This window comes from Oncorhynchus mykiss, chromosome 18, assembly GCF_013265735.2.
Source record: "Oncorhynchus mykiss isolate Arlee chromosome 18, USDA_OmykA_1.1, whole genome shotgun sequence".
NCBI lineage: Eukaryota > Metazoa > Chordata > Actinopteri > Salmoniformes > Salmonidae > Oncorhynchus > Oncorhynchus mykiss.
In genome coordinates, this window is record NC_048582.1 from 50,610,345 (window position 1) to 50,622,661 (window position 12,317).

Genomic DNA, 12,317 nt, shown 5'->3' on the forward strand with positions numbered 1-12,317 from the left:
AATGCAAACAGTGGCTGTATGGCTGAACACACACACACACACACACACACACACACACACACACACACACACACACACACACACACACACACACACACACACACACACACACACACACACACACACACACACACACACACACACACAAATTCATGAACACACAGACAGACATGAAATTAGGGAATGATGGACAGAACAACTTAGATTCACTCATGACCACGCCTACAAGCACGAAATAACACTGGCACAAGAGACACATTTACACACAGTCAAAGACACAGAAACACAGCCAGGCCCTGGGAGATGACTAACAACACAAACATGAAAGAGACATTTGAGCCATATCCAGCTAGACATGTTGCTGTAGCTCTCTCACAGCCCCTTCAGCACCGACTAGAGGCCTGAGTCCTGGTTCAGGGTCTTAGTAATAGTGACTGGTTCAGATGTGTTCTGACATGGGGGTGTGTATACATGGTGCCGATCCCCCATAGACGCACGCACGCACGCACGCACACACACACACACACCTCCACAAACACCGGTCCCCCGGTGTGCCCAGGAAATTGCCTCCGTTTGTAGTGAACACAAATGCTGGGAGCGCTCAGCCCAAGGAGGGACAAACTCCACTTCAAAGACCAGGCTGAATATTATGGGATGTTTCTCTCTTACATATGACTGAGAATAAAATACACCCTTTGAATACCACTGGGTTGAAAAATACCTTACTCTATTGCATTTAATTAAAAAGTATTAAAAAATATATATATATATATATGTGTATATTTAATGTTGTTTGTACTGGTTCTGGGATTTCCTGTGAGATGCTTGATAATGTGAGATGGAGTTTAATTGATAAAATAAGTATAACTGAAAAATAAAATAGTATTGTTGATCATGCCTTGTTTTTTCATGTATGTATTATTCTCCTGCTACGGCAGATGCAGTAAATACAGGGGAATTCATCTGCACATAACAGCAGCATGACACCATCAGAGAATAACAATTCACCTGCACATAACAGCAGCATGACACCATCAGAGACTAACAATTAATCTGCACATAACAGCAGCATGACACCATCAGAGAATAACAATTAATCTGCACATAACAGCAGCATGACACCATCAGAGAATAACAATTCATCTGCACATAACAGCAGCATGACACCATCAGAGACTAACAATTAATCTGCACATAACAGCAGCATGACACCATCAGAGACTAACAATTCATCTACACATAACAGCAGCATGACACCATCAGAGACTGTTTAGCCTCTCTCTCCCTCTCTCTCTCTCTCTCTCTCTCTCTCTCTCTCTCTCTCTCTCTCTCTCTCTCTCCTCCCCCCCCCCCATCACCTCTGTGCAGAAGGAGCGTGGTTTGTTGCAGGCTGGGTCACATGATCGGTCTGCCACGGGTTGGGCCGTCATAGGGCAGCCACCTGTATGGTAGAGGGCAGAGGGCAAGTGTCAGTGGGGAGGGGTTTGGGGTAGCGAGGGGATGAAAGTGAGGTTGCAATAGGTCTCCCTTTATGACATTATCTTACTAATTATCTTACTAATGCATCTTACATCTTATCTTACTAATGCAAGTAGACAAGCACATACATGTATACACAAGATGTACACAAGCAGACACACACACCGTCTTGTGCAACGAGCCTATGGAGACACCCAATTCAGTCCCATTCAATAACCTATTTTCCCTAACCCTAACCTTTAAACTAACCCTAAACCAATTCTAACCCTAACACTAATTCTAAACCCCCTAGAAATAGCATTTGACATTGTGGAGACTAACTGTCCCCAGTTGGTCAAATGTTTGTTTACTATTCTTGTGGGGACTTATAGTTAAACACGTCCATACACACACACAGCAGGGCAGCGGACGAGCGGTCCACATTGTTGGGCAGCTTTCACCTCTGTCTTTGTTACTCCACTTCTGTCAGTCTGTTGTGCTGCAGGCAACATGGATCAGAGAGCCAACATACCTCTTCTCCATTTTGCACTCTCTCGCCCTTTCTTTATATCACTTTCTTTGTGTCCTTCTCTCTCTCTCTCTCTCTCTCTCTCTCTCTCTCTGTCTCTCTCCCTCCATCTCCCTCTGTCTCTCTCCCTCCCTCTCCCTCTCCCTCTCTCTCCCTCTCTCCCTCTGTCTCATTCCACAGCAGGAAGCAAGCAACAACAATGGGTCCTCCAATGCTTTCCAATTAATTTCCCCTCACAGATAGCTAGCTGCTCAAGATGTCTCCTCAAACACCGAGACAAAAACACACAGTCCCATGAATTCATGGTTTAGCAGACATACACCACGCAGTATGCACCATCCCAGAGAGCAAGCGTACAGACACACTTAGATAAACAGGAAAGCAGACCGAGCTCTCTGGGTCTCAGATGATTTGTGTGTACTGTGGTGAGATGATGCACTCACTGCAACATGTACACTGATACACCTTCAGATATCAAGGACAGCATTCTTGTGTCCCAAATGACACCCTATTTCCTACATAGTGGACTACTTTTGACGAGAGCCCTATGGTCTCTGGTCAAAAGTAGTGCACTATTTAGGAAATAGGGGGCCATTTGGGATGTAGCCATGCCTGGGAAGGGAAGGTAGGCCAGCCTGGCCCATCCCTATCTCTTTAAGTGATTGCCTCAGGGAGATTCCCTCCCATCGCCTCATCAATGCAGTGGACTGCCTCAAGGCAAAAAGAAAGGGGCTCGCTGTTTTCTCACTAGGCTTTTATTTCAACTATACTGGGGTAAATCAATATACACAAGACAAGGGTATCGGAGACAAGAGGAGGGATACCGTAGTGGTAGTGGGGGGGGGGGGGGGGGGGGGACTAGACCAACTAGACCAATGGTATACAGAGTAGGAATACGGTAGTGGTGGTGAGGAAACTAGAACCGACTCACAGCTAAGTCAGTACTGCAGCCCGTCCTCTGATAAGTGTGGTTTCTATGACAACGTTGTAGGTGGCAGTAAGGACTAGGTTTGTCATTAGGAGTTAAACAGCACCACAGTAACCAGGCTGAAAGAAACAGAGGTTACCACAGCAGCCAGGGGGAGGGGTAAAGTATTAATCATTATATATATATAACGTAATGTAATGTCTGCAACTATTCAGACACTTTCACCCAAAGTGACTTACACAGTGCATCAGTGCTTGAAAGAATGAAAAAGGTTCCACTGCTCCCTTAAATTTGACAGTACTTCTAACCAGGCAGTCTACAATATGTACCCACGTTTTAGAGAATGAGAGGTGCAAGGCCCAGTACTCTGCACCAGTCAGCATCGGCACACTTCAACCACTTAGCTAAATTCCTTCACTTCAACATCACCCACTTCACACCAGATATACGTGTAGCGACACTCAGAGAGTAATCCTGGACGGGATGCCTCAAGTTATTCAGAAAAACCATACTGTCGGCAGAAAACTGCTAATCTACCAGAAGACGTCTTGAATATTAATGATGGTGATGCACATGGACACACACACGCACACGCACACACACACACACACACACACACACACACACACACACACACACACACACACACACACACACACACACACACACACACACACAGCGTATGCAAATCATAAGCGGAAACCATAAGGTGTGAAAGGACACGTTTACATCAAGGAAATACAGGGTACATGCCAATCAACCAGTCTGATATAATATGCGTAAAATATGCAAACCATCTGGAGCGTATGTCTGTGGAATGTCTTGGCATAGGATCTATAGCATCATTAATACACGGTGAGTGGGAATTCAGGATATATCATGCTCACCTACCTAACAAATGTAAAGTGGATTGAGCTGTCTAGATAAATGCATGTTAAATAAAGTTGGATTTGATATGTAATACTCTATGCCTACACACCTAACATCATATGTATAGTTTACAGAAATGTTTCATGCACTTATTCCCATTTTAGTCATTTAGCAGACACTCTTAACCAGAGTGACTTACACTTGTGCATTCATCTTAAGATAGCTAGGTGAGAAAATCCACATATCACAGTCGTAGTAAGTACATTTTTCCACAAGATAATAAGTTAACGGGCAAAGTCTGTGTTGGTAGTCAGTGGTTATTCATTCCTGAGGGGATTCACTGCTGAATGAGACACACATCCTTTATGATAAGTGACATATCCACTGTAACTCTTCACCGTCACACCTCCGAGCTCTGAGCACCACCGAGGCAGAGGCAGCAGTCACAGACCTAAAGCTGACGTGTGACGGCCAGCAGGACTAAAACGTGTCATCGTCAAGGATTAAATCCTCCTGCACACACAATCACACACGCACTCGAAGGCATGCGCGCACACACACAGGAGCACATGCACACACACAAGCGGCCTAGGCTCCACAGTGACAGGCAGTCAGGAAGTGCTTGGAAAGCAACCTCTCTCTTCCTCGAATGAACAAACGCCACTCGCTCCGACAGGCAGAGGCAGGGTTTTAAACATCCCTATTCACCTCATTATCATCATCCACTGAGGCACCTGGAGAGAGCTGGGCTGGGTGGCCGACAGCAGCAGAACTGCCTTGTACTACTCATTGGATCTCATCATCTACATCCCACACATACATAGAGTTACAGTTGTGATTATGTAGCCACTCAATGGAGAGGCAGTGACTGAAATCGTCTTCTACAGTAGGCTACCACTCAATACGCATCCTTATTCTAGAAGGTTTTAGGGACTTCTATTCAGCAGCATATGCAGTAGGCACATGTATAAAGAGACGTGTTTAAAAGAAAGAGGTGTTGGTGGATGCATTCTGACAGGGGATGGGATGTGAGCAGCACACACTCACACGTTTGTTTTACTATCCTTGTGGGTTCCAAACAATCGATTGATTCAAAGTCCTGTTTTCCTTAACTCCAAACCCCTAACGCGAACCCTTAAATACTAACCCTAACTGGCGACCGTGTCAGTGTACATGCGCCCGGCCCACCACAGGAGTTGCTAGCGCAATGGGACAAGGACATCCCGGCGGGCCAAGCCCTCCCTTAACCCGGATGACGCTTGGTCAGTATGTGCAGCACACGGAATCGAACCCGGATCTATAGTGACCCCTCAAACACCGCGATGCAGTGCCTCAGACCTCTGCGCCTCTCGGGAGGCCCTCCCTAACCCTAATTCTAACTCTAACCCCAACCCTAAACCTAACCCCTAAGCCTAAAATATACTTTTTTTCCTTGCGGGGGCTGGCTAAATGTTCCCACTTGTCTGAATTTTCCTTGTTTTACTTTCTTCTGAGGACATTTCTGGTCCCCACAAGGATAGTAAAACAAAACACATGCACACGCATTCTGTACCTGTGACATTTAATCCATCAGATCTCTGACACCAGACCAGTCGAGAGGAGCTTCTCCACGCTCCTGTCATCCACTTGTACTCATAACACTGGCCCTCTGTAGTGGGAGAAGAGATATGGGTCAGTACAGACATACTTCATATTACATAGCATGAAGGGACAAATGCACATTTGTGCATGCGTGTGTGTGTGCGTGTGCGTGTGCGTGTGTGTGTGTGTGTGTGTGTGTGTGTGTGTGTGTATAGACTGACCAGTGCAGGGCCGGGCTTCCCACTCCTGTTCTGGACACTGCAGTAGGTTCTCTGGCTCCTGGGCCAGCACGGCTCTGGATCTGACCTGCACTGAGCCGAAACCCAGGTCATCTCCACTGACACAGCTCAGCTGACACGGGCTCCACACTGTCCAGTCAGTCAGGTAGCAGTCACCTGTACATAAACACACAGTACATAACTTACAACACATTTAGCTGTACACAGTTGAAAACTTACAGTACTATATGAGACGTTACTGTTAAGCATGTAACCTAACCAAAAATATGGCTTCAGAGTCTATCCTGGTCATATCACAACATTCCTGGCCCTGGCACTACACAATTATAATGGGAAACTTGAATTTGGTTTTGTTACGCCCTGACCTTAGAGAGACGTTTTATTTCTTTATTTGGTTAGGTCAGGGTGTGATTTGGGGTGGGCATTCTATGTTGTCTATTTCTTTGTTTTGGCCGAGTATGGTTCCCAATCAGAGGCAGCTGTCTATCGTTGTCTCTGATTGGGAATCATACTTAGGTAGCCTTTCTTCCACCTGTGTTTGTGGGTAGTTATTTTCTGTTTAGTCTCTGTTACCTGACAGAACTGTTCGCTTTTCTTTTGTTACTTTGTTAGTGTTTTTTGATGATAAAAAAAAATCATGAACACTTTTCACGCTGCGCTTTGGTCCACTCCTTCCGAGTGGAGCCGTTACAGGTTTGGATGTCATCCTTTTTCCACACGGATTGTCACCAGGCAGACGTTTCAGATTTCCTCAGAGAATTCTCTTTTTGTTAAAGAGGTTTAATAAACCCTACCCCTGATAAAGCTTAGAAGATCAACGTTCTCAAATACTTCCCCAACAGAGCCAGATCACATTTTTCATCATCCCCTATTCTACCTTGAATCAGGGTGTTCTCAGAAAACAGGCTGTTTCCCATTAAGAATAGGTCAGAGCAGTCCATTCATTCATCCTGTTGTAGTGACAGAGAGGAAGTGAGCACACGTCTAAATACTAATTACTAATAAAGCCGTCAGGTCCAAGGAAGCCTAATCCTCCTTACGATGCTCACCTGTCTGCTGTCTGTGTCAGGTGTCAGGCATGGTGGGGCCATGTGTCACGTTCTGACCTCTATTTCCTTTGTTTTTGTATTTATTTAGTATGGTCAGGGCGTGAGTTGGGTGGGCAGTCTATGTTTGTTTTTCTATGTTTTGGTCTAGTTCTATGTTCGGCCTGATATGGTTCTCAATCAGAGGCAGGTGTTCGTCATTGTCTCTGATTGGGAACCATATTTAGGTAGCCTGGGTTTCACTGTGTGTTTGTGGGTGATTGTTCCTGTTTTTGTGTTTGCACCAGACAGGGCTGTTTTTGAGTTCTCACGTTTCTTGTTTTTTTCCGTTAGTTTGTTCATGTATAGTGTCGTCAATAAATACAATGAACAACCACCACGCTGCGCTTTGGTCCGCCTCTACTTCACAAGAAGAGAATCGTTACAGAATCACCCACCACAACAGGACCAAGCGGTGTGGTAATGGGCAAAGGAGAAAGCAGCAGCAGGAGCAGCGCGAGGAGGTATGGACATGGGAGGACGAATTAGACGGTAAAGGACCTTGGGCTCAGCCAGGAGAATATCGCCGCCCCAAGGAAGAACGGGAGGCGGCGAAAGCGGAGAGGCGCTGGTACGAGGAGGCAGCGCGGCGTCGTGGATGGAAGCCCGGGAGTCAGCCCCAAAAATTTCTTGGGGGGGGGCTAACAGGGAGTATGGCTACGCCAGGTAGGAGACCTGAGCCAACTTCCTGTGGTTACCGGGGGGCTAGAGAGACCGGGCAGGCACCGTGTTATGCTGTGGAGCGCACGGTGTCCCCAGTGCGGGTGCACAGCCCGGTGCGGTACATTCCAGCTCCGCGTATCGGCCGGGCTAGAGTGGGCATCGAGCCAAGTGCCATGAAGCCGGCTCTACGCATCTGGTCTCCAGTGCGTCTCCTTGGGCCGGCTTACATGGCACCAGCCTTGCACGGTGTCCCCGGTTCGCCTGCATAGCCCAGTGCGGGCTATTCCACCTCGCCGCACTGGCAGGGCGACCGGGACCATTCAACCGGGTAAGGTTGGGCAGGCTCGGTGCTCAAGAGCTCCAGTGCGCCTGCACGGCCCGGTCTATCCGTCACCACCTCCACACCCCAGCCCTCCGGTGGCAGCTCCCCGTACCAGGCTGTCTCTCCGGCCCATCCGTCCAGAGCCTTCCTCCTCTCCAGCGCTGCCGGAGCCTCCCGCCTGTCCGGCGCCTCTGCCGGAGCCTCCCGCCTGTCCGGCGCCTCTGCCGGAGCCTCCCGCCTGTCCGGCGCCTCTGCCGGAGCCTCCCGCCTGTCCGGCGCCTCTGCCGGAGCCTCCCGCCTGTCCGGCGCCTCTGCCGGAGCCTCCCGCCTGTCCGGCGCCTCTGCCGGAGCCTCCCGCCTGTCCGGCGCCTCTGCCGGAGCCTCCCGCCTGTCCGGCGCCTCTGCCGGAGCTTCCCGTCTGCCCGGCGCCTCTGTCGGAGCTTCGCGTCTGCCCGGCGCCTCTGTCGGAGCTTCGCGTCTGCCCGGCGCCATCGGAGCTTCCCGTCTGCCCAGCGCCGCCAGCGCCGCCCGTCTGCCCAGCGCCGCCAGCGCCGCCCGTCTGCCCAGCGCCGCCCGTCTGCCCAGCGCCGCCAGCGCCGCCCGTCTGCCCAGCGCCGCCAGCGCCGCCCGTCTGCCCAGCGCCGCCAGTGCCGCCCGTCTGCCCAGCGCCGCCCGTCTGCCCAGCGCCGCCAGTGCCGCCCGTCTGCCAGGAGCCGCCAATGCCGCCCGTCAGCCAGGGGCCGCCAGTGCCGCCAGTCAGCCAGGGGCCGCCAGTCAGCCAGGGGCCGCCAGTGCCGCCAGTCAACCAGGGGCCGCCAGTGCCGCCAGTCAGCCCAGCGCCAGCGCCGCCAGTCAACCAGGGGCCGCCAGTGCCGCCAGTCAGCCAGGGGCCGCCAGTCAGCCAGGGGCCGCCAGTGCCGCCAGTCAGCCAGGGGCCGCTAGAGCCCCTCCGCCCGGAGCAGCTGTCCCTCTGTCCCGAGTAGCTGTCCCTCTGTCCCGAGCAGCTGTCCCTCTGTCCCGAGCAGCTGTCCCTCTGTCCCGAGCAGCTGTCCCTCTGTCCCGAGAAGCTGCCCCTCTGTCCCAAGCAGCCCCTCTGTCCAGTGGGGTCATTGAGAGGGGTGGGCATGGTGAGTAAGCCACGGAGGCGGACAATAAGGCGGACTGAGACAATGGCGAAGTGGGGTCCGCGTCCCGCGCCAGAGCCGCCACCGCGGACAGACGCCCACCCAGACCCTCCCCTATAGGTCAAGGTTTTGCGGCCGGAGTCCGCACCTTTGGGGGGGGGTACTGTCACGTTCTGACCTCTATTTCCTTTGTTTTTGTATTTATTTAGTATGGTCAGGGCGTGAGTTGGGTGGGCAGTCTGTTTGTTTTTCTATGTTTTGGTCTAGTTCTATGTTCGGCCTGATATGGTTCTCAATCAGAGGCAGGTGTTCGTCATTGTCTCTGATTGGGAACCATATTTAGGTAGCCTGGGTTTCACTGTGTGTTTGTGGGTGATTGTTCCTGTTTTTGTGTTTGCACCAGACAGGGCTGTTTTTGAGTTCTCACGTTTCTTGTTTTTTTCCGTTAGTTTGTTCATGTATAGTGTCGTCAATAAATACAATGAACAACCACCACGCTGCGCTTTGGTCCGCCTCTACTTCACAAGAAGAGAATCGTTACACCATGGACTGAGATACAATCAGGCAGGGGGAGGCTTGGGTGTGATGAGGCAGAGGAGGGGGAGAGAGGTGATGTCTGGTGGGGTTTCATGTGGAGAGGGAGGGGACACCTGGATAAAGTACCTGTCTGATATCTGCCTGAGCTAAACCACTGGAGATTAGGGCTGGCTATGTAGATAGGTAATTTAGTAGGCCACAGACATAGGGTTTGTGTGATGTGAACGAGGGCAATGAATGGTAGAATAGTAGGGAAGTAGGCTACAAAGATGACTTTGACTACACATGTCCACAACTACCAAAAGCATCACTCTGGACACACACACACACACACCACATGCAATTTTCTGCTGCATGAGCTGGTGTCCTAACGCTCTACTTCTGCTACACTGGAGCTGTCAAAATGGGACGTTGGATATGTCACTGATAGGCTTTGGCAAAAAAGGAAATATGGAACTGTAAAAATTCACACTAGTCGCTTTCAGATCTGCTTTTTACCCTTTCCCTCTGAAATGTATGACGTCGAAAGGTTTATATTCAGAGAAATTCTCCACTTTCATGTCATTGGAGATGAAGAAATCATGTAATCATAAAATCAGATTTGAGAATACTCACTTTACTAGCTTGTTGGATTCAGACGTTGGTGGGCTCACTAGCACCAGCCTCTGAGCATCTGAACATCCAATCCTCATTGCCTACAGTCAGTGACAACGGACACTGCTCCTAACAAATTCATGCTATGAGAGAGCTGGGCTAGAATATATCACAGCTAGGACCATATAAATGTATCTTAGCATATCTGCTGATGAATGTGACTTAATGGCAGTAGTGAACTCAGGTCAGCCTAAAAGGAACAGCTAAATGTTTCTCTATAGTTAGTAAATAACGTTAAAGGACAAGGCGCTTTCTCGACCAGATAAAGCTAGAAAAATCTACGGAACACCATTAATGTTACACATTGAACTATCTACATCGTAGATTAGAAGGATGCTCAAAGGTGAATCTTTACTGACCATAGGGTCAGAGGTTTTTCCAGGTCAGATCTTGGCTGCCTCTTATCGAGGGACGGGGTCCACTGTCCAGGACTCTGTTTCATCAGTCATTGCAGGCCAAGTTAGTTACCTGGACAGGGCGAGGTGCAGGGTTCTTCCAGGGTGACCCGTTTGTCTCCTTCTACCGAGGGCTCCAGGTTTCCACACATCTCATCATCCACCAGGCTGCCCTCTTCCTGGCCAGACCCGTCCGACACGAAGCAAGACACGTTACGGAACCGCAGCCCTTCTCCGCACCTCGCACCCTAGACGATAAACAGAGAGAATAATATAGGTTAAAATACAACTCCATAGATATTTCATTTTGTGTCACAGATTGCCATTTAGTTCAATGACTCGGGTTTGTGCCACAATAATGTGTTAGCCCTCTGAGCTATAGCCTAGGCATTAGCTTGGGAAGCTAACACAGGTCTTCAGGTCTCAGGCAAGGTTACCTACCAGGTGAGCTAGGTTCACTGAACCACGTCCCTTACACATATACATTCACACAGAGCTGGTCTGCTGTGTAGACAACATCCAACTGTTACAGTTCAGAGTGTCAGTGTCTGTCAAGGCCATGGCAATGATCTTTGATTTGTCAGAAATAGCTTCTCTAGGATTGTGCTGTAGGCTGCTAATGAGCTACTGTCTGCTGTCAGAAACCCCAGCAGCAGGAGAAAACAGCCCAGAACAAAGGAGTGTCAACGTTCCCTCACTCTGCAATACAGAATACAGTGCCGTCTGTCAAAAATATAGATGCTTCTGGCAAATAAGAGGGAAAGAAAGAGAAAGAGGTACAGACAGAGAAAGAGGTACAGACAGAGAAAGAGGCTTAGACAGAGAAAGAGGTACAGACAGAGAAAGAGGTACAGACAGAGAAAGAGGCTTAGACAGAGAAAGAGGTACAGACAGAGAAAGAGGCTTAGACAGAGAAAGAGGCTTAGACAGAGAAAGAGGTACAGACAGAGAAAGAGGCTTAGACAGAGAAAGGCGGTACCAAAGAAATCGGTAATACAGACATTGTCATCCTGCAAGAAGCCTGGTATAGAGGAGACGTACCCACTGGTTGCCCTCTAGGTTACAGAGAGCTGGTAGTCCCATCCACCAAACTACCAGGTGTGAAACAGGGAAGGGACTCAGGGGGTATGCTAATTTGGTATAGAGCAGACCTAACTCACTCCATTAAATTAATCAAAACAGGAACATTCTACATTTGGCTAGAAATTCAAAAGGAAATGATCCTAACAGAGAAAAATGTCCTCCTGTGTGCTCCCTATATCACCCCACTAGAATCCCCATACTTTAACGAAGACAGCTTCTCCATCCTGGAGGGGGAAATCAATCATTTCCAGGCCCAGGGACATGTACTAGTCTGTGGCGACCTAAATGCCAGAACCGGACAAGAACCTGACACCCTCAGCACACAGGGGGACAAACACCTGCCTGGAGGTGACAGCATTCCCTCCCACATATGCCCCCCTAGGCACAACTATGACAACACAACCAACAAAAACGGGTCACAACTCCTGCAGCTCTGCCGCACGCTGGGTATGTACATAGTCAATGGTAGGCTTCGAGGGGACTCCTATGGTAGGTACACCTATAGCTCATCTCTTGGCAGTAGTACTGTAGACTACTTTATCACTGACCTCAACCCAGAGTCTCTCAGAGCGTTCACAGTCAGCCCACTGACACCCCTATCAGACCACAGCAAAATCACAGTCTACTTAAACAGAGCAATACTCAATCATGAGGCATCAAAGCCAAAGGAACTGAGTAACATTAAGAAATGCTATAGATGGAAGGAATGCAGTTTGGAAACCTACCAAAACAACAATTAGGCAACAACAAATTCAATCCCTTTTAGACAATTTCCTGGGTAAAACGTTCCACTGTAATAGTGAAGGTGTAAACTTGGCAGTAGAAAATCTTAACAGTATATTTGACCTC

The 12,317-nt window shown here is 49.2% G+C and overlaps 1 protein-coding gene across 1 annotated transcript in view; it reads right to left on the reverse strand.

Moving 5' to 3' along the window:
* thsd7aa (thrombospondin, type I, domain containing 7Aa) overlaps positions 1–12,317 on the reverse strand; it is a 156,038-nt gene that overhangs the window by 10,390 nt on the left and 133,331 nt on the right. Inside the window, exons 22-25 of the mRNA XM_021572358.2 lie at positions 10,459–10,633; positions 5,588–5,761; positions 5,338–5,433; positions 1,359–1,441 (exon numbers count right to left, since the gene is read on the reverse strand). Of these exons, the coding sequence (XP_021428033.2) occupies positions 1,359–1,441; positions 5,338–5,433; positions 5,588–5,761; positions 10,459–10,633 (528 nt within the window). The remainder of the gene's footprint in view (positions 1–1,358; positions 1,442–5,337; positions 5,434–5,587; positions 5,762–10,458; positions 10,634–12,317) is intronic.